The sequence below is a fragment of the Monodon monoceros genome, unplaced genomic scaffold (genome assembly GCF_005190385.1).
Source record: "Monodon monoceros isolate NGI ecotype Baffin Bay Population unplaced genomic scaffold, NGI_Narwhal_1 Super_Scaffold_4, whole genome shotgun sequence".
NCBI lineage: Eukaryota > Metazoa > Chordata > Mammalia > Artiodactyla > Monodontidae > Monodon > Monodon monoceros.
In genome coordinates this window covers 11,203,634-11,226,938 of record NW_021703781.1, presented here as the reverse complement: position 1 = coordinate 11,226,938, position 23,305 = coordinate 11,203,634, and the positions used below count along the sequence as shown (strand labels likewise).

Sequence of the window (23,305 nt, the reverse complement as noted above, 5' to 3'; positions counted from 1 at the left end):
AGTTGACTCCAACCATCTGGGTCCATGGGGTGATGTAACCACCAGAACCACGCACAGTTATCTTGGGCCACATGCAAAGAGTATAATGTTAAAAGGAGGAGGTGCAAATCCCATTTCAGTCTTCACTGAACAAACCACGCCTGGAGTAATAACATGTTCAGGGTAGTAGGTGCACTTTAAGAGGATATTTTCACAGTTTATCCAGTTCTATACAACCCAGAAAGACGCTGAAGGGATTCTAAATCACACCATGTGAAAATGTACTGAAGGAATGGGGAAGATTTGGCCAGGAGACCAGAAGATGGAGTAGATTCATTTTTAGGGGTGTTCATTCGTGGTTGAAAGTAACAAGAGGCGGGGGAGGGATCAAGTGGAAAGAAAGTTTTTTCAAGAATTAGAGGAATCCAATAAAGGAGTTTGTGGAGTGTAAATTTCTTGTTCCTGAAGGTTTCAAGCAGCAGTTGGGGGATTGCCCTGGTACAAGTTTAGATATTAAAAAAGAATTAGACCAGTTAACTCCTGAGGTTCTTAAGAATCCCATCAATAGGAAGGATGTATTTGATCATCTGAAAATTAATTCAAGCTAAGGTGTTAATAATGAAATGTGTTTCTTCCCAAGAAAATTTTTGTTTTAATAAGGCGTTCTAAATCAATAATTCTACTACCATGCCCCCATCTTGTCCCATAGCAAACACTGGTGATTGATCGATCCCTTGTTGTCTTTCTGGCTGGACTGGGACCACACCTCAGGAACAAACAATGTTCTGGGCAACTGGTACCATCAGCTGTGTTGGCATAACAGCATGAAATCTGTTTGTTATTCCTGCAAAGCTAAGGAAGAAAGGTCTGAAACAGGAAAGCCTCATTATCCGAAGGTAACTTGTCTTGGAAAAAGCCCACTTAAGGTGAGTCACTTAAAACAGGAGCTAACATTTCAAAGTAAATAGAAAAAATAAGGGGTGAGTAGAGCTTTATCTTGGAAAAAAAAAACGGTGGAAGTGAATATTCACTCATTTCATTTCACAAGCGTTTACCGGGTAGCTACCATGGTAGACACCATTTTCAGCCCTGGGGGTACAGTAGTGAATAAGACCCACAAATCTTTGTCTTCAAAGAGCTCCCATTCTAGTGGGGGAGGCAATTATAACACAAATAGATGAACAATTATTACACATCAGGTCCTATGAAGACAATAAGACAGAATAAAGTGATGGGAGCTGCTAATTTAGGGAGTGTGGTCAGGGACATTTTCCTCAAGGAAGCACATTTGAGCAGATCTGGGGTGGTGTTCCCAGCAAAGGGAATAGCAAGTGCAAAGGGCCTAGGGAAGGATCAAGTTCACCTGTTGTAATAAGAGCAGGGAGGCCAATATGATTGGAGGGAAGTTCAGAGTTGTCTCAGGGCCAGGGTGCATAGGGCCTGGTAGGTCATGGTAAATAGCAAATATGTTATTAAAATGTTCTTACTTTCCATTATGGATATAATTGTCATAACTAATTCTTAGAAACAATGAAAAATAAATTATGCCCATTGGAGGGGATTTATATATAATTTTTCTGCAAAAATTTTAATAGCTCAGAATGATCACCTTCACTTGACATTTGACATGTACTACATAATTATTAAAAGGTAACATTTACAAAATTAATTAAGGGCTTCATACATTTTTCCAAGAACCACTCTTAATCCTTTGATATTTAACTCATTCCCTTCGGTATTGACATGTCACCATCCTTGTCAATTTTTTATTCTTGTTATTGCCAAAACCTCGTTTATCACTGGTCTTGAATGTGATTCAAACCAGTCTCCACCATCACTTCCACTGACTTCATGGAATCCTGAATCTTTTACACAAATTAAAACTTTGATTAGCAATCCATTTACATATCTGCATTTTGTTGTCAGATGAATCAGAGAGAGATTGTCACACAGAGGTGGACTTGCTGTACACTAACATTCATTGGAGGGTGGGGGGATGTTTGAATGGAAACCAGTATCATAACCAGTCCTCCACTGGTTTATATTTTTGGTATCTCAACTTTGCCTCGCTGGACATCTTTGAATCTTTGGGAGCTCCGAGAGGTCGATCACTCAGATGATGAGGCCTCTTTGGTTGCCACATCAGGTACTGGGGCTGGAGAGGGAAAGGACAAGAGGACAGAGAATTAGGGAGAGTTTCCTTAACGGAACATATCTTTTCAGGCAAGAGTTCTCTCTTTGCACAGGGAAGCCTGCTCACTCCCAAGGGTGCGGGCAGGAAGCTCCGAGGCGCTGTGTGCCTACCAGTGGAGCAGGCCTCTGCTGACTTCCTGGCTTTGTTAGGGTGCTGGCTGCTTGCCGCAGGAGCCTGCAGAAGGTGATTTCTCAGAATGGAATGTTCTTCCAGGGATGTGTGGGTATTTTACATCAAAGAAATGTAAAGTGAGCACAGAGCCAGTCTGGATGGAGCTCATTTCATTTTTAAGAGCAGTACATCTGCATTTAGTAAAGTTTTCATTTTTATTGTTCTTAAAAAAAAAAAACCAAACCCTATATAAACACTGTGCCATTATGAGAAATAGAAAGAAAATATCATCTTTTAAACCTACTACCCAAGCACAGCAGTTTGTTCATCCTGTTCTAAACTTTGTTTATATATTCTTTTTTATTGTAATAATAATAAAATTGATGACATTTATGGACTTTTTTCTGTCATTTTTAGTTATGTCATTTAGTCTCCATTAAAATCCATGAGATAGGTCATTATTACCTCCAATTTTACAGTTGAGAAAACTGAGGCATGGAGTGGTTGTCCAAGTTCAAACTACTAGTAACTGGTGGGTCTTGAACCCTGGCAACTCTATAGACATTTCTTTCTTGACCACTATATTATTGCTTTATATTTTGCGTATAGCCAAGTCCATACATTAGAATTAATTTATCTTCAATTATAATAAAGACTATTAAGCCTGAAATTCAGATGTTGATTTTAAGAGTACTGATAGAAAAAGTAAAACATTGAAACTTTTAACATTTAAGTGAATTAACCATATTAAATCTAGCATCTTTATTCCCCCCTTATTCTACTTATATTGTATAAAATAGGGTTGTGCATAAGATATATACTATATATTATATGTGTATACATACATTCATAATTACTCTAAAAACATGATGACAGGGGGACAGTGTCTGGCTTGTTGATAGCTATGGAATAGTGACAACCATGTGGCATCATTTGTTCAATTAATAATTATACCAGTTAATCTGTTTTGCATTTTTTTTTCCCTGATACACTCTGGAACTTTTTCCTCAAAATTCCCAGTTCAACATGATGTTAATAGATAACATTGAACAAAAAACTGGTCTTCATTGAGTTTGAGAAATGTTGGTTGAAAAACAAAATACTGCCTAATATGCATTGTGAAGTTATAATATACATCCTTTCAAAAACTTATTTCTGATCATGTAACTCTCTTTTTTTCTTTTCTTTTCTTAGACCATCTGGGAGACTAGAATTCCACTGAGGACACTTTGGGAAACACTGATCTACAACTTACTTCTAGAACTCCAGGACTGTAGGTTTCTCAACTCATCTTGAACTACTATTTAGTCAATTAGTGTCTCCAAAATAACCGGATGTTGTATGATTATTCACCAGTATTTTCCTATTCCAAGTTGAATAATACAAAATATCAGAACAAAACAAAGCCCCAGACACTATAAAGATAAACTTTAAACCTGATTTAAAATGAAAACAAATAATGTTAGAAGAATTGGTTAAAAATAAGAATTAAAATGGTTGAGTTTCTTACATGCTGCGAAAAACAAGTGTTTTTTTTTTTTTTTCTGGGACATTTTTGTGTTTGTTTTAACCATAATCAACTATATCAAAAAATGGTTTCATTGAATGAGAATACTACCTAAAAGCTAATTTTAGTCCATACTATTCATGGAGCCGCTGAAAATCCTTATTTCTTATCCGTGGACATTATTGAATACCTGCACTTATTTTATACAGTTGTTATTTCACGTTATTTTTGAAGGGCCCACATTACTTCATACACTTGTCCAAGTCCTGTTTCAAAGTTGAGAGCATTATATTTTTCCATTCCAAATAGATCACTAGGAATACTTAAATGAGAAAAGTATGATCTTTCTCTGCAGTAGAACATTTGGAATCAGCACCATAGACAATGAGTAAAAGAGGTTTCTGAAAACTAGCAACCTTTGAATTTTTAGAGCCAAGAATGCTGAATATAAACTTACCTTTTTTGGTCTCAATAAAACAGAAAGAATAAACCTCGTTTTGTGATTTTTAAATAATGTGTACACATACATAGTGTACATAGAAGAGGCCATGTCTGACACTCCTGAACATAACTCGTATGAGGCAGTAGGTGGCTTAGGAAATGTATTCACACTATATATTAAATCATTCAAGGGCTGAATACTTCTAAAGTTATTTCAGTCCATAGAGTTCAAATCTGAGACCATATAGACATACCTCATTTTATTGTGCTTCCCTTTATTGCTCTTTGCAGACACTGCGTTTTTTTGTTTTGTATTTTTGCGGTACGCGGGTCTCTTACTGTTGTGGCCTCTCCCGTTGCGGAGCACAGGCTCCGGACGCGCAGGCTCAGCGGCCATGGCTCACGGGCCCAGCCGCTCTGCGGTATGTGGGATCTTCCCGGAGCGGGGCACGAACCCGTGTCCCCTGCATCGGCAGGCGGACTCTCAACCACTGCGCCACCAGGGAAGGCCAGACACTGTGTTTTTTTTTAACAAATTGAAGGTTTGTGGCAACCCTGTGTCAAGTAAGTCTTTTGGCACCATTTTTCCAACAGTATTTGTTCATCTTGTGACTCTGTCACATTTTGTTAGTTCTCGCAATATATCAAACTTTTTCATTACTATTATATTTGTTATGGTGATCCGTGATTAGTGCTCTTTGATGTTACTATTGTAATTGTTTTGGGGCACCACGAATTGCGCCCATAGGAGATGATGAACTTAATTGATAAATGTTCTGTGTGTTCTGACTGCTCCACCAATTGGCCATTCCCTGTCTCTCTCCCTTTCCTTGGGTCTCCGTATTCCCTGAGACACAACAGCATTGAAATTAGTCCAGCTAATAACTCTACAATTGCCTCCAAGTGTTCAAGTGAAAGGAAGAATTGCACATCTCTCACTAGCACTAGCATCAAAAGCTAGAAATGATTAAACGTAGTGAGGAGGACATGTGAAAGCTATAGGCCTCTTGTGCCAAACAGCCAAGCTGTGAATTCAAAGGCGATGTTCCTGTAGGAAATTAAAACACAGCATCCATTCTTCAGCCCATGAATCGAGGAGTACTTTAGACTTTCAAGCCTTGTTGTCTAAGAAATAGATCTTGTAAGGCTGTAGCTGCCCTAGGTTGTGATTCCTCTGATGGATCTGGGCGAAGTAAATTGAAAACCTTCTGGAAAGGATTCACCATTCTAGATGCCATTAAGAACATTGGTGATTCATGGGAAGAGGTCAAAATACCAACATTAACAGCAGGTTGGATGAAGTTGATTCCAACCTTCACAGATGACTTTGAGGGGTTCAAGACTTCAGGTGGTGAGTCAGTAACTGAAAATATGGTGGAAATAGCAGGGGAACTAGAATTAGAAGTGAGCCTGAAGATGTGACTGAACTGCTGCAATCTCATGATAAACCTTTAACGAAAGAGTTGCTTCTTATGGTTAATAAAGACAGTGGTTTCTTGAGATGTAATCTATTCCTGGTGAAGATGCTGTGAAGATTATTGAAATGGCAGCAAAAGATTTAGAATACTACACACACTTGGTTGAGAAAACAGTGGCAGGGTTTGAGAGGACTGACTCCAATTTGAAGTTCTGTTGTGGGGAAAATGCTATCAAACAGCATTGCATGCTCCAGAGAAATCATTCGTGAATGGAAGCTTAAATTGACGCGGCAGACTTCCTTGTCTTATTTTAAGAAATGACCACAGCCTCCCACCCTTCAGCAACCACCACCCTGACCAGTCAGCAGCCATCAACATCGGGGCAAGACCCTCCCCCCGCCAGCAAAAAGATTACAACCTGCTAAAAGCTCAGGTGATGGTTAGCATTTTTTAGGAATGAAGTATTTTTAAATTAAGGTATGTACATTGTTTTTTCAGACATAATGCTATTGCACACTTAGTAGACTACAGTATAGCGTAAACATAACTTTTTTTTTTTTTTGTGGTACGCGGGTCTGTCACTGTTGTGGCCTCTCCTGTCGCGGAGCGCAGGCTCCGGACGTGCAGGCTCAGTGGCCATGGCTCATGGGCCCAGCCACTCCGCGGCATGTGGGATCTTCCCGGACCGGGGCACGAACCCGTGTCCCCTGCGTCGGCAGGCAGACTGTCAACCACTGCGCCACCAGGGAAGCCCCTAAACATAACTTTTATACATACTGGGAAACCGAGAAATTCGTGTGACGAGCTTTATTGCAACATTTGCTCTATTGTGGTGGTCTGGAAGCAAACCTGCGATATTTCCAGGGAATTCCTGTGTTAGGCTTTTATTTAGCTACTTTTAAAAATAATTAGAGGAAAGGAAAATTGCAAAGGACCTTAAGGAAACCTGTTGGTCTTTGAAAACTCTATTTTGATTTTTCAAAGTATAACTTTGAAAGTTAAAGATATGACTCTGATACAAATATAGGGACATATCAGAGATCTGTTAACTTTAATAAGGGGATCCATAAGAGGGGATCTATGAGGTGGTGATTAATGAGGGGATCTATAAGATGATGATGCTCTTGGTTCCAAGAGCGTTTTGAGGATCTGAACATTTGCAGGCATTTAGAAAGAATGTTAGTATAAGATTGTTAGGTTAGATGCAAGATTGGTTAAAGCTGCACAACGCAATAAAACCATCAATGCTGAGGTTATCTTTTCCTCTGGACAGATTGGACAAAATGTACCATGTTAACACGTAACTCCACCGTGTCAGGAATCTAACTTAAGAGTGAATAGCATGTCAAACACAAGTCCATTTTTTTTTTTTAGAGAATTAAGCAGTCCTTGGGTGGACCTGTGAAAAATGTCTCGTGACACTGAAAGGTCTCGCTCTTTCCCCTTAGTACCAAGTTTTGAGTAATTTTTCTGATAACCTGAAAATGAAATTTTGAAATTTTTTGCTATCGTTTAACTCACCATCTGATATAATTTTGACTAAAAACCATCTCAGCTGCTTCTGGGAGTGGAGAAATTAAAAGAAGGGAATGGGGAATCATCTTAATTCGAAATTCAAAATAAGCATCTTTCCCAGGTGACTGTTCACTCCATATCAAGGTCAGCGGGCAGGAGAAATTAACGATGGAAAGAGTGCAGGACAAACATCTCCAGGGTAACGAAGCAAGTAGGGGCTAACAGCCTTCCCCTCCCCCAGCAAGGCTGCCTTTATTTAAAGGCGGTAGCGTGGGTGCATTTGCTCTCTCATCTTTTGTAAAGGTGGTTGGGAGTGGAGCTCGGGCGGGCTGCTCTTGCAGAGGAAACCCCATCTCGCTCACGGTCCCCCCACCCAGTCACCAGCTAATGCCTGGAACAAATTCTTCACCCGCCCTGCGTGGGCTCATTCACAGCTCTGCAGTCCGGGGCTGGGCGCTTCCTCTTCGGGACTGAAATAACAGAGTGCAGACAGATCTGGTGTGATGCAGCTAGCCCTCTTTCAGAGGCTTTTCTTTTTCCTGGGCAATAAACACACACCCACACATCCACACCCCCAAAACAGCAGCTATGTTTCCCTCCCCCTTCTCGTTCCCTTCCAGGTTTTTCTGAACCGTTTCTGAATCTCTGCGAGCCTCCATCCCTAGAGGGAGGTAGCTCTGTAAAACTGGTAGGAGACGTCTGGAAGAAAGCAAGTCGCCCGCGGATTTCAGCACCTAGGCAGAAACAGTCAGGCTTTCCCGGGGGTGGCGGGCACCGGGAGGCCCGGATTAAACTCGGCGCCCGGCTGGCGAGATTGGGGTCGCGCGGTCACGCTCCAGGTGCTCCTCGAGGGGGTCCCGGGGTCCCGGGGTCCCGGCCCCGCCGCCGCGCCCCGCCCAGCTCTGTCCCCGCAGCCTCGCGGGCTGCCGGGCTTTGTGGTTCGCCCGTGCGGCCGGGCCCCTGCTGGGGGTGTCGTTACGAGCATGTGCAGACAGCAGCCCAAGGTAGAGCGAGTGTGCCGGGGAGCCCTGAGACTTGCCTTGCAATGCCATGTTTGTGTATGTGCTCTAACTCCCGGAGAGCAATCAGGGAGACGGCTCCCCGGCCGGACTTGGCTGATGTTTTCTTGTTTCTGTTTCAGCCTTCAGGATAATTCCTTCAGCAGCACCGCTGTAACAGAGTAAGTGATTTTTGTCACTAAAATAAGATTTGCATGCCTTTCTCAGGAAGCAACTATCGGGAAGGTATCGTCTACCGTTTCCAGCCGCTCTGGGTACTAGACGCATTGTCTCCTGTAATCTGGGGTTGTGAAGACCGCGAGATGTGGGGACTGATGGGGCCCAGAAATCTTTACAGGTTGAAATCAGTCTTTTAGCAACTACGGGAGAGCGATTAAAACAAACTGATGGCCTGCGGGAGCTCAGTGCTCCAAAATACGTGTTCTTGGAGTTCAGATTTTTTAAAAAACTAAATCTCTTTGACATGTCAGTAGGAAAGCTTTGTTGTATTTTGCCAACGCTGGTGTCTGTTTTCATGGAGCATGCTGTGTACATTTACGGCAAATAGGAGATGGATGTGAAATGAGTTGGATTCCAGCATGTGATAAATAGGCTAAACTTAGTCTCACCCTCTGCTGTGTACAGACTTTTAAGACACAGTAGAGTAAACTTTTCTTGCATGCCCTTTGTCAATTTTGTCTTCTGCCCTCAGAGATCTGGCTATAGGAGGAATGCGTTATCTAGTCTCATGGTTAAAGCTTTCGATTGGGACGACTAACACCGTTCAAACATGGAATGAAGGAGTGAATATTTTACTCAAGGCCGGCATGCATGGTATTTTTTTATTAGATATTTATAGTTTGTGGTTTTAATTCTTGTCATTCCTTCCTTAATATGTTTTTCTAATACTATGTTATATGTATATGTTAAAAATTAACAGGTAGTATATTATGCTAATACTATATGTAACTGATATATAATTTACATATATCCATATATGTATGAAATGTCTATACTTTATTTAGTAGTCTTTCTCTAGGCTAACTCATTATGTTTACTTCCGGGACCTTATGATAGAAGTCGCTCTAAACATTTTTTTCAGGAAAAAGGGGGTATAAGGTTGTATACTCAACTACATTTAAAAACGCTGCATCAAAAAAAGTTTGATACAGAAGTCCCGGTAACTTGGGAGTTATTTGCTAAAGTTCCTAAAAGGCAAATAAATTATGTGAGTTTCAAGTCACTGTCACAATGACTTGGTGATGGAGGGCTGCAGGGCTTCCCAGGCCCTCTTGTTTTTCACATTCCTTTGTTTCTCTGTTTGGATATGCTGCTCTCTCAGTGTTGAGCTTTGGGCTCACTTAAGTTTAGTTACTTTTTTTAAAAAAAAAGGCCCAGGGTTGATTTTAGAAGATCCAATGTAGAATACTCATTGGGACCTGCTGTGTCCCCTTAATGGGATTGCTTGGTAATGGTGCTACAGCTTTGCTTTTCTAAAAGCCTAAGAGTGGGGAGAGATGCAGGCCAAAGCATGCAGGCCAAAGATGAGGCTGTGACTCCCTGGTTCAGGTGCACAGGTATTGCTTTCCTCCTTGTGCTGTGCTTACAGCACCAGATGCTTTCTGGGCCTGATTCTCAGGACCCCTGTGTGGCTGAATCCTCAGAGTCAGCCATAGGCATAGCAGCTTCAAAATGGAGTCACTTAATTCTAGATTTCACATGGACAGTTTTTTAAAAAATGGTTTTATAGTTAAATGCTGGGGAAAGTCTGGTACCTTGTCTTTGGACACTCCCCAAGGAGTTCTGATTGCATAAGGTCCTGTTGTTGTTTTCACAGAAGTGACAGTGATTTATTTTAAAAGGCACTGAGTGACAATGGGAATGCCATCTGGCTAATCTAAAAATCTGAGGAGAACATTTGAAGCATACCAAATCTTCATAGGTGTAACAGTACAGACGAGGGTCATTTAAAGCTAGTCATCATCTAATATAGTATTTTCTCCTCCCCTCAGTAATATGAACCGTTTTCCGTGGTTCTCTGGGCATGACCCTAAAGTCAGCAGGACCAGGATGCACTACACTGAGACAAAGAAGTAGCATGTCATCAGTAAATGTTCACGTCTGGTCTCGGCATGCACAGAGGAGGCACTTGCCTCTCTTATATGTTTTAGATACGAGAAAACGTCCCCTTTCTCCTATCCCCACCTCACTCCTACTTCCTCCTACCCACACGTACTTATCTTTTTTAGTGCCTGAAATTCTACCTAGAGATGATTTTGTTTTTGGATGAAGAACTCTGGTGGCGACCCTTATTAAAATGGAAATTAAAAAGTCTGTGCCCCTGGGAGGTGGATTCAAATTGTCATTAATACTTTAATATATGTTAGCAGCTAGTCTAACCTAAGAGGGTTCTGCTTTGCCAGCTCGGGGTCTTATAAGAGTCAAGGCGAAGGGGAATTGGGAGGGACTCAAGGATGTATTTTATGCTTTTCTCAGTTTCTCCCATGCCTGGCCCTGTCTGTGCAGCTCTGGACCAGTTCAATTTCTTTTGCTACCCAAATTCTTCTGAGATCACAATGGCCTTGGCCTTGGCCTTCTCTTCTGTATCTGCAGTGCCCTTTCATCTGTTATTTTTCCATGGTCATTTCCTCTGTTGCCCTGGCTAACCCATTATTTGAAATGAAGCCTGCCCAGCAATGAATTCTGCAACAAATTAGTTATCATTCAAAGCAGTAATTCTCAAAACCAACTGATTATCAATATCAACTGGGGAAGGGAATGGGGGCTTGTGAAAAATCCAGCTTCCCAGGCTTTATTCCCAAGTGGGAACCTAGAAATGGGTGATTATGTTGGAGTCAGCCCACTTGCTGGTCTGGGTTTTTAAACCTTTAGGTCAGTGTTGAACTGTTCAGAAGCATACTAGTTATGTGGGGAGAGGGCAGAAAAACTCGCATTCCTGGGCTCCACCCCCAGAGAGTTGATCTAGTGGGGCTGGGGGTGGGGATGAGGCTGGAACTTGCTATTTTTTTTTCCATTTTTTAAATTAATTTATTTTTAAAAATTGAAGTATAGTTGATTTACAGTGTTGTGTTGATTTCTGCTGTACAGCAAAGCGATTCAGTTATATATATATACACACACACACACACATTCTTTTTTATATTCTTTTCCATTATGGTTTATTCCAGGATATTGCATATAGTGGAACCTGTATTTTAATCAGACACACTTTGGGAAATCCCACAGGATTGCAGGCTATACCCCTGCAACTTTGCCTTCAAGGGACATGGTACTGCAGGGAATAGAAGTCCCCTTCCGGGTACAACTACATTTTATCTAATCACCAGACTGAGATCTCTCTGCTTATTTACCTCAAGACAAAGAAGAGAACCTCTCATGGGTACTTCTTACTCCACCATTATCCTAAGAAACAAGTCTTTCTCTCTCTTGTGAACCCCTGGGAACATAGACTGAAGAGACTGTTCAGTGGGCTTAGTGTGGTGGAGCAGAAGTGACACAGGCGTCACTGCTTTATGCCTCGGAATCCTGGGAAATTCCTCAGCCCCTGTGTGAAGGTAATTCCTACCTCACACCATTGTCAGGCTTAATTGAGATCATATGAAAGAGAAGGTGAACTATAAAGTACCATCTAACTTTTTCTTGTTTGTGGTTGATAGAGGAAGCAAAAGTCCAAATAGAAGAGTTACGACCCTGAGCATTTCACAAAGAAATGATGGCAAGGACAAATTATCCATGTATTGTCTGGGCAACAACAAATTAAGAACTCTGGGAACTTAGAATCTAGTTGATGAGAACGTCAAAGGAAGTCAGTTAATAGAGGTGTCTTCACATTTTTTACTGTGAACAACAATAAACACATTTTATGTTGCAATCCAGCACAAATGTATAGATATGGTTTATTTAAACAAGTTTCGTGAAATAACACTTAACCCTCACTATACTGACATTTCCTATTCTGTTTCTCTACCAATAGTAACAACAAAATGCTGAGCTGCTGTCTAATTTCAGGACCTCCTAATAGGTCACAATTTATAGTTTGAAAAAGTTTGTACTAGAAGATGCCTGGTTTTGATAATTTACAAAGAACATCATTAAAGGGTTGGTCTTTAAATTCTTTTATTGGAATAACATGTAGGAAGAGAATCTCATGCCCAAGACCAGTTGGACACTTGATCTGAGTTGATTTTTTTTCCAGGAGTAGGAATATTTGGATATGGGTTCCCAGTGTGGAATCCAGTTTTATAATTGGGCCAGTATTGTGCATTTGTGGGGGCCTCCTGGGCGAGGAATCAGTAGAACAATCAGAAAGATGTTAATTGAGTAGAGCTTGATGGTCTTCATCAAAGCAAATGGAAATTGAACTAAAAGAGCTTGCATATGTGTGCCACGGAAGCCATAAGGAGATCTATTTCATCGCTATGTCTGCAAGCTAGGAATTGTGTTTTCTTGAGTGATGACTGGAGTTGTTTAATAGTCCTTAAAATCGGATCAGCTAATTAGGTCTGGCTTCAAATTTCAGAAAGCATCTGCAACTTTGTATGTTCTGGTGCCGATTTCTTATTTTTAACTAATTGTACTTTGGGAAGAAAAATTAATAAATCAAATGAGGGGGAGAAAAAATAGTTCTTGCCAAATTCCCAAACAATAGGTATTGTTGAGCTCTAAGGTTGAAACTGTGTTTGAACCCTAGTTCTTTGGAAGCAACAATTCTAGATTTCTGTTCTTCATTGGCTTTTCTACTTAGCTAGGTGGTTTTTATTGGGAAACATTTTTATTCATTATACAGCTCCGATGATCTATTACAGTAAATGCCTCTAATGGAGGAGAACAAGACAACGTTTAGGAATTTAATTGTTGTTTTCCATGAGATGGACAAAGTGGGTTATTGAGAGTCAAAAAAAAAAAAATGGGAAAGCAAGGAAATTGAGTTCATTTTGTTAAGGAGAGCATTTTGTTAAGTCGATGCATTTTTTTTCCCCAGCTGCCAGCAGGTAAAGAGGGTTAGAGTCTGTTAGGTTAGAGCCTTTGTTTAATTCATTACAAAACCATAATTTAAAAGGGATAGTAAGGGAAGAGGACTGAAGCTTTCATCCATTTGTTTTGTGGGTAAATCATAAACCACTGCTGGTAAGGAATATTTTAAATTTTTAAAAGATTTCATGTAGTATAAATACTGTATTATGGTTATATCTATGTATGTAGATATTTATTTATTTATGTCTACTCATTACATTGGGACTCTGTCAGAGCAGGGTCTCGGTCTTTCTCAACTTTCTGTCCTTTAGCAGTAGTGGTACTCAAAGTGTTGTTCACAAATTGTAACGTGTTGGAGACAAGAACAGTACAGAAATAGGGAGTATGCCTTTAATGACTTTTATAGGAATTTGATATTCCTGCGACCTTTTTACCAAATTATCTCTCCACAGTGGATTGGAAATAGAAAACCAACTGGTCAGTCGTGAATCCCAGAAAGTTTGAGAAGCACAGCTCCAGTGCCTAAGGCGGTACTTGGAAGGCAGCGAGTGCTCAATAAATGCTTGTTCAATTATTCCAGGGAACAGACTTGCTGAGGGGCCGGAGTTAATGATTTGATTCAAGCATTTATTGAGTGTCTACTCTGGGGTAACATTGTAGGCACTGTGGCAGTGTATCTAGAAAAAGAAATGATGGTTATTTCTTTTCATGGAATTAACAACTAATTTAAAAGATCTCAGAGGTACAAAGGAATTACATAACAGTGCTAGGCAAGATCTAGTTGGTTACTAAAACCTCAGAATGAAGAGTAAACCATTCTGTACTAAGGTTAAAATGGGAACATGGCACGTGGGTGAACGTGGCGAGGAAAGTTCACAGAGCTTGTGAGGCTGGAGCAGTGAAGGCTGAGTAGGCGTTGAAGATGGAAAAAAGCATTCCAGGCTGGAGTGGTGTGGGGTGAGGCGGAGTGGGAAGGGCTGCGAATAGGAACGAAGGCTCCCTCGTACACTAGAGTGAGAGAATGGTCCTCCTCCAGAGGCACTTAGGCAGCGTGGAACCCTGGGGAGTTTTCAATATGGAAGAGCCAAGAATTTTTCACAAGGTTATTTCAGAAATTTTGTGAAAAGGAAGGATGTCAGGAAAGTCTGGAGGCCAATGGAGTGAGCCAAAGGGCAGCTGGTGTGGTTTGGGACTGCCTTGAGGCAGAAGAAATGCCAAGAGGCATGTAGTGGAGTCTCTTTTGAGCCAACAGCAATCCACCAGTGTTGGTGTCAGATGTCCCCTCAAGTGCTGTGAACACTTAGGTTCTTGCTAAGATCTTGTTTGCTTAGGTGATGCAGAGTAGTGGACGAAAAAGGAGTGTTACCTCTGGTTCTAAGCGTTTAAGCTCACATGATATGACAACATTGGTATCATTACCTGGTAGACGTTGGGGAATTGACGCTGGCTTGAGAGTGGTAAAGACTGATCCATTTTTTAGTTTCCTGTGCTAATCGCCAGATGATTTTAGGCTGTTGCTGCTTCTGCTGCAGCAGACAGTTGGATCTGATGTGGCTTTATCTCCTCTCTCCAGGTGTGACGAAGACACGGTCTCTCTGCATGAAGATCAGACTGACTGCTCTAGTCTCAGGTAGGACTCACCATTGCTTGGTTCTTAAGAAGGACAGAAACCATGTGGGTCTGGTATCTTAAGTCTCTTCTTTGAATTCTAATACTTTGTTCTCATGTTCTGTTTCTTCTAATAGATTATCAGCTGTTGAAGGAAGTTTTGTCTTGTCCACTTTTGTATACCCCCCTTAGCACTCAGGACGGTACCTTTGCTATGGAGAATGCTCAGTAAATGCCTATTGAATTCAACATTGATTAGCACGTCTGTTCCCATCATAGACCTTAAGGAAGAGCTTCTAGATTTATTCACCAAACGTGGCATTGAGTGTCTGGATCTTGGTCATCACCGGGTTCATGATATGATGGCAGAACCTTCACGTTAACCATTTCTTCTACATTTGCTTCACTCAAGCACTTTCACATGCATTTTATTATTTAATCTAAACAACTGAAAGGAAGCTGATGTTTCCCTCCTCATCCTAGATGGAGAAACTGAGGCTCAGAGGGATTATAGCTCATCCAAGATAACACAGCCGCTATGAGGCAGCATTTGGACACTGGTCTGTGTGACACTTGTTGGATGACAGACATTTGTTGAAGGCCTTTGTTTCATACATTTTTGTGTGCCAGAAACCAGTGGAGATACGGGATGGAGAAATTCAAACCAATCCCTGCTCCCAGGAATTCAGTTCACTGGAGGAGATAGGCCAGAATATAGATGATGATGCTACAGTGCCTTAAGTGCTGTTTTACTAGCGGGAAACAGAGGATTCACTTAGAATGACCAAAGTGAGGTTTCTGGGATGGATTCCTGAAGAAAACTCCACATGTCACATGACTCTTTTTTTTGGTGGAATATAAGGCCGAAACACCAAGCAGAGGGAGCAACTTAACTGGTAAGCCAACAGAGGGCAGAGAAAATAATTCAACTTGAAGGTATAGCAAGCAGTTCAGGATGGCAGGAACCCTGAGAGCTGAGGATGCCGGGAGTGGTAAGAAATAAAGTTCCAGAGATAAACAAAGACCTGATTACAAAGGGTTTATATACCCTGCTAAGGAGTTTGGAATTTATCCTGCAGGTATTGGGAAGACTAAAAATAACCTTCAGTTTTTTCTTTGCAAATAACCACTCGCCCAAGGCCCCAAGTGAGAGTAGCCCCCATTTATTGGATTGTGGTCTTGAGCCAACTTTCTTTGGTAGGCATTTCACAGAGACCGTACTGCCTCTGTCACGTAGAGATGCCGGCATCTTATGGATGAGGGTCACAGAGGTGAGGTGGTGTGGCTCCGGCTGCATTTCTAACAAGTAGGAGGATATTTGGGACTCTTGTTCTTTTCAGAACACCATGCTCGTTCTCAGTTATGACTGATTCCAGTAAGCGGTGACATAAATTATGTTACCTATATTCTGTTTTGGGGATTCTGAGGAACCAGTAATAGTTTGGAAATGTATTTCTAAAGATGACATTTCTATTTAGGTTTTATATTTGTGTAATGAGATAAAGATGCTTTTTGCCCTGTTTTTCAAGTCAAGGATGACATTTATAGCTTTTGGGCACCTTGAAAATATGATATGTAAAACAAAATTCAGGTATTATTTTAGGAAGGAGTCTATATCAAAAGCGTCGTTTTAGATTTGAAAAGTCATTTTTATTCTTGAGTGTGCTAGAATCCTCCTCGAATGAGGAACATTTAGGTTATGGTAGAGGTCGCTGTTGCTTCTTCCGTTGCTCACCCAGGAGCATAGGGTGTGTGGATGAGTAGTATTTGTCACTAGTGAGAGACATGCATTTCAAGTGAACTAGTGTAGTTCCAACTCATGGTGTGATATTGGTTTCCAAACCCATTAGTGACGTACAATTTTTTTTAAATTATAGATCTTAAGGGAAAATATTAACCAGTGTCACTGACATTGTTTTGTTGTTTGTTTGTTTTGTTTGTGTTTTCAGTTACTATCATGAAGAATTATTTCACCCGTTGGGTTTTCCTTTACCAGATACTAAGTTTGTCCTGAGGCTTAAGTTTAACTCTTTCACATCATTTTATTTCCACACCTTGTCCAACGACACGCACCCCGGCCATGCTCCAGACATCCTGGCCCAATGTTTTCTTTGCTCTTATCCCAGAGACTAACTGGAGCTCATCTTCCTGATATCAGCTTAGTGAGTTTCATCTTCTATTTGTAAAAAGGCATCCTGAGCAGTCGACATAGAAATCTTTCTTTTGCTGTTCTTGTCTCTTGGCTTTATGTATCCTTGAGCCATGAGGAATTGCTTGCTAGCTGACCTTGCCAAAATCTCTTTTATGGGTACTGCTGGTCAGGGCACGGGAGGGAAAAACACCACCTGGGGGAAGTGGCCAGTCCTACAGAATTGCATGATCTAGTACTGAATGATTGCTAATGGGTTAAGGACAATCATATTGATCGTATAAAGGGAATGCTCCATCTGGCTATGGTAGTTGCTGAATTCTTAGCAAAATAAGAAAATAAAATGCATCTAGATTTAAGAGGGACAAATGACTTCAAATAAGAGTGTTATTATGTCACTATTTTTGAGGCAATTGAAGGGGCAGGGCGATGCTGTGTTGAATTTGATTGATGCGTGAAAATGAACACTGCCCTCCCAGCGCTGAGTGTGTGGAGGTAACGCCAGCCAGGTCAGTCTTCTCCAGCCGTTCACACCCTCAGGACCCAGATACTGGGATCTTTGGCTTTGCGTTGAGAGGGTTGTTCAGATAGATGGCTTGGCTGGGTAAAACTTGGCTCTTGTCTTAATTCTATTGAGGTAGTATGTATTCTATTAAAATAGACCCCAGTTAGACTTTTAAATGCGTCTGCAAGTTGTAAGGAGATGGTTAGAGACTTGCCAGTGAGGAGGAAGCATCATGCCTTGAACCAAGGACACATGCATGAGAGATTGGGGACCCACCTGACCACTCCAGGTCTGGGTGAATTAGCCCTTTATTTAATCTCTGGGGTTTAGAGTGTTAATCTATAATGTAGGAATGACAGTAGCTAACTGGAATATCTCACATTATTATTGGTGAGAGAAAAACATGCCATATGTGAAACTATCTTGAAGTGAAAAATGAAAAACAAGTATGATAGTATGTGCAAAGCTACAACTACAGAAAGTATGTATCCACTAGCAAAGATGGGAAGGGAATGTGGTGTGATCTAAAAAGTGACATTCAGTTCTTCTAAAGCAGCCTACACTAAAAAGTTTGCTAGGTACCGTGTAAATGAGCAGCAGTGAGTGTCACCAGCCTCTCTTTCCCAGGGCGGATTATTAGACTCTTTTTGTTTTTGTTTTCAATTTGAAAGCAGTCACTGTTTATTAACTGACCAGATTACAAAAATAATCATGGTAGATACCTTAGTTCATCCTTCTAATAAGCCTGTTGATCTGGTCTTCCCTGTTGCCAGCATGTCCACCTTCTACAAAATGGGTGCTTTCTAAATTGGGTCTTTCCTGTTCTAGAGATGAAGACGATAAAGAAAATTATCCCGATGCCGGGGCTCCGCTAGAGGAGCCCGTGCCGTCCCGCGAGCCGCCGCAGCATGTAGAGCAGCCCGCGAGGCTGGACGTGCTGCGACCCAGCATGGGCAACTTCAAGTCTCGGAAGCCCAAGTCCATCTTCAAGGCCGAGAACGGGAGGAGCCACGGAGAAAGTCAGGTAGCGGGCCCCACCTCCTCAGACCTTGGCCAAGACGGGTGCTCCTCTGGCGAGAGCACCATTCTGGTGACGGTGATGGGCTGAGCACGTTATTTTGCAGGCGGAGATTAGCGTGACTTGTCATCGCGCACCTGCGACCTGGGACGCGAGCGTGCGCTCCTCCCGTGGGTTAATAGAGGAGTGCGCTGGGCAGGCTGCTCATTTAGCGCCCTTTCAAACTGATATTCTTAAATGCCGGACTTTGACATTGATTTAGGGGAGCTGCTGCGTCCTTTGTGGGGGAGGGTAGAGGAGGATTTCCAATGAGCTTCACTTATCTAGGGTGTGTAACTCTGGCCCCAAACTTGGAGCCTCTTCTCAGCAAATCAGAAGTCCCAGGTTTATACAGAGCCGTTCTTCTTAGGTTTCAGTTTAGTGGCTTTGGAAAAACACTCAAGCGTGTATGTGCATGATTGTACGTGTGTGTAGAATCTGGTTCTTTGAGGTAGATAAGTATTTAAATGTATGAATGAAGCATCTTTCCAACTTGATTCAAGTAATACATTTTATACACAATTATTTATTTTACTTTTCTAGTCGTAGAGGGATGTATCAAAGAATGTGATTTTTAAAACTCTTAAATACCCCTCAAATAATTTATGGTGCTTTTAAAAGAGATGAAACGAATATAATCCATTTTAATCTTACTAGGAGGTTAGTGGTCCCAGCATTAAGATACTTGTAATGCACCTAACACAGTTTTGGGGACATAGGTGCTTCATTAATGTGACTTTTGCTTTTTTGTTAACACCTAACTGTTAACTTTAAAAATAATGTGGGAGGCTCTCAGTGTAATACGGTAATTATCTAATAACTTGAAGTCCAGTCCAACTTTGCAAATGGGCACCAGGTGATCTTCCTGCTAAAACAACTTTGGCTGGGCAGTTTATTTGACCTTGTAATTTTCTTATTTGCCTTGTGTTTTTTATCTCATTTCCTTTTTGGCATTGTGACCTCTTATTTAGTCAGTTAATTTTGCAGTGAGATGAAATGCCGTGAGCATTTATGAAGTTCTGTTGTAATTTTCTGAAACTGAGTTGAATTGTAGAGAGAGGTTAAGTGTGAAATATCATTTGAATTATGATTAACTTGAGACCCTGCCTATTACTGAGTGTACCCAACACTTGTTTGATTAGAGAGTCTGGTGCTGGGGAGGACACAGGTACCCAAAGGGCTGCCTGCAGAGTCTGACTGGGTCTGGAGAGACTCTGACCTTGAATCTCCTACTAAAGGTCACCTGTGACATTGTGGGCTTTGGGTGACCAGCCGTCTCTCCTAGAATGCCCTCTTTCTTGTCATCCTTTAGTCTGGCCTCAGAGAAATTACGCAGTCGTCACTTGTAATAAGGTGCTAATGGGGCATGTAATTTCCAACATGTTGCTCATGCACAGGAAGATTCCAGGAGAGTGAGATGCTTGTACAGTCTTTGCAGATAATACAGCATTGGAATCCGAGACTGCACGTAAAATTTCCAGTTCATTCCAAACATCCCAGTGTACACAATGAGATTGTTTTCCCCGTAACGACTAAGAGAACTTCGATAATATCATTTTAGGTCTTCCATATTTTGGAGAAATTTGAAACAGATTTCATTCTTCCCATTTTCTTTGGAGAGATATAATTGACAGTGGTTGAGTACTGATCAAGAACTGAGCATCTAGGGCTTCCCTGGTGGCGCAGTGGTTGGGAGTCTGCCTGCCTGTGTGGGGGACACGGGTTCGTGTCCCGGTCCGGGAGGATCCCACATGCCGCGGAGCAGCTGGGCCTGTGAGCCATGGCCGCTGGGCCTGTGTGTCTGGAGCCTGTGCTCTGCGGCGGGAGAGGCCACAGCGGTGAGAGGCCCGTGTACCGCAAAAAACAAAACAAAACAAAAAAAGAACTGAGCATCTATAAATAATATTATTAATAAAATCAGCTGACACTTATTTAAGCATTTACTGTGCTCCAGGTATGTACCATGTTTACGACAATCCCGTGGAATGGTTATTATTATCTTTTTGTACAAATGGGAAAACGAAGGCTCAGAGGGATTACATAACCTCTTTAGTCAGATCTGGAAGAACTTGAGTGGAATGTCTTTTACATAAAAGCACAATATTTCTAACAAGAGGTACCCAGAACTTCCAAGTATGATTCTGGTGATTTACTTACCCCTTTTTATACAAAACCTTTTATTTCACTCTGGAATTTTTTTCCTTTGGTCATATATTGTGTTGCTAAGCAGTAATTAGTTATTGAGAAAGGATTACTTTGGAGAGAATTTTATAAGTATGTTTTTCTTCTCTGCCTTAAAGCTTTGTGATGTTGGTCACATAAGCTAGACAAACATTGTTTGAGTGAATGTTAGCTCCACTAGGACTTATGTTCCTTGAGGTCAGTGAGTCAGTCTTTCTTGTCCACCTTTGGATCTCTGGCACTCAGTCACTCGGTATTATTCAATGAATGACTCAAAACTGTTTATATATATATATATATATACACACACACACACACACACACACACACACACATGTTATATATACAATTACATATATAAATTTTTGGTAAAATGGTACATATATATATTTCCATAAAATGGAAGCATTATATCTTTATTCAGTTATAAAAAGTCACATTTCAAAAGAGCATATAGAGAGATTGGTTCAAGATGGCAGAGTAGAAGGACGTGCTCTCACTCCCTCTTTCGAGAACACTGGAATCACAGCTGCTGAACAGTCATCGACAGGAAGACACTGGAACTCACCAAAAAGATACCCTACATCCAAAGACAAAGGAGAAGCTACAGTGACATGGTAGGAGGGACACAATCACAATAAAATCAAATCCCGTAACTGCTGGATGGGTGATTCACAAACTGGAGAACACATACCACAGAAGTCCACCCACTGGAGTGAAGGTTCTGAGCCCCACGTCAGGCTTCGAAACCTGGGGGTCCAGCAACAGGAGGAGGAATTCCTAGAGAATCAGACTTTGAAAGCTAGCGTGATTTGATTGCAGGACATTGACAGGACTGGGGGAAACAGACTACACTCTTGGAGGGCACACACAAAGTAGTGTGCGCATTGGGACTCAGGGGAAGGAGCAGTGACCCCATAGGAGACAGAACCAGACCTACCTGCTAGTTTTGGAGGGTCTCCTGCCAGGGGGAAGGGGGGCGTGGCTCTGCCTCACTGTGAGGACAGGGACACTGCCGGCAGAAGTTCTGGGAAGTACTCCTTGGCATGAGCCCTCCCATAGTCCGTCATTAGCCCCACCAAAGAGCCAGGGTATACTCCAGTGTTGGGTCGCCTCAGACCAAACTCCCAACAGGGAGGGAACCCAGCCCCACCCATCAGCAGACAAGCATATTGAAGCTTTACTGAGCTCTGCCCACCAGAGCAACAGCCGGCTCTTCCCACCACCAGTCCCTCCCATCAGGAAACTTGCACAAGCCTCTTAGATAGCCTCATCTACCAGAGGGTAGACAGCAGAAGCAAGAAGAACTATAATCCTGCAGCTTGTGGAACAAAATCCACATTCACAGATAGGTAGACAAGATGAAAAGACAGAGGGCTATGTACCAGATGAAGGAACAAGATAAAACCCCAGAAAAACAACTAAATGAAATGGAGATGGGCAATCTTCCAGAAGAAGAATTCAGAATAATGATAGTGAAGATGATCCAGGACCTTGGAAAAATAATGGAGGCAAAGATCGAGAAGATACAAGAAATGTTTAACAAAGATCTAGAAGAATTAAAGAACAAACAGAGATGAACAATACAATAACTGAAGTGAAAACTACACTAGAAGGAATCAGTAGCAGAATAACTGAGGCAGAAGAATGGATAAGTGACCTGGAAGACAGAATGGTGGAATTCACTTCTGTGGAACAGACTAAAGAAAAAAGAATGAAAAGAAATGAAGACAGCCTAAGAGACCTCTGGGACAACATTAAATGCAACAACATTTGCGTTATAGGGGTCCCAGAAGAAGACAGAGAGAAAGGACCCAAGAAAATATTTGAAGACATTATAGTCGAAAACTTCCCTAACATGGGAAAGGAAATAGCCACCCAAGTCCAGGAAGCGCAGAGAGTCCCATACAGGATAAACCCAAGGAGAAACACGCCGAGACACATAGTAATCAAATTTGCAAAAATTAAAGACAAAGAAAAATTATTGAAAGCAGCAAGGGAAAAACGACAAATAACATACAAGGGAACTCCTATAAGGTTAACAGCTGATTTCTCAGCAGAAACTCTACAAGTCAGAAGGGTTTGGCAATGATATACTTAAAGTGATGAAACGGAAGAACCTACAACCAAGATTACTCTACCTGGCAAGTATCTCATTCAGATTCGATGGAGAAATCAAAAGCTTTACAGACAAACAACAGGTAAGAGCATTCAGCACCAGCAAACCAGCTCTACAACAAATGCTAAAGGAACTTCTCTAAGTGGGAAACACAAGAGAAGAGAAGGACCTACAAAAACAAACCCAAAACAATTAAGAAAATGGTCATAGGAACATACATATCGATAATTACCTTGAATGTGAATGGATTAAATGCTCCAACCAAAAGACACAGGCTTACTGAATGGATACAAAAACAAGACCCATATATATGCTGTCTACAAGAGACCCACTTCAGACCTAAGGACACATACAGACTGAAAGTGCGGAGATGGGAAAAGATATTCCATGCAAATGGAAATCAAAAGAAAGCTGGTGTTGCAATACTCAGATAAAATAGACTTTAAAATAAAGAGTGTTGGGCTTCCCTGGTGGCGCAGTGGTTGACAGTCCGCCTGCTGATGCAGGGGACAAAGGTTCATGCCCTGG

At 41.5% G+C, this 23,305-nt stretch overlaps 1 protein-coding gene across 8 annotated transcripts in view; it reads left to right on the top strand.

Moving 5' to 3' along the window:
- The first annotated feature begins 6,055 nt into the window (after nucleotides 1-6,055).
- Nucleotides 6,056-23,305, top strand: part of FAM13C (family with sequence similarity 13 member C) — a 136,299-nt gene continuing 119,049 nt past the window's right edge. For 5 of the 8 annotated variants that reach the window (XM_029200888.1, XM_029200884.1, XM_029200885.1 and 2 more), the window contains exons 1-3: nucleotides 7,826-8,345; nucleotides 14,732-14,788; nucleotides 18,249-18,444. In XM_029200888.1, the coding sequence (XP_029056721.1) occupies nucleotides 8,149-8,345; nucleotides 14,732-14,788; nucleotides 18,249-18,444 (450 nt within the window). In that variant the 5' untranslated portion in view covers nucleotides 7,826-8,148. Of the gene's footprint in view, nucleotides 6,084-7,286; nucleotides 7,377-7,825; nucleotides 8,346-8,875; nucleotides 8,998-14,731; nucleotides 14,789-18,248; nucleotides 18,445-23,305 lie in introns of those variants that run through there. The other 3 variants (XM_029200892.1, XM_029200890.1, XM_029200891.1) reach the window with 2 other exon arrangements.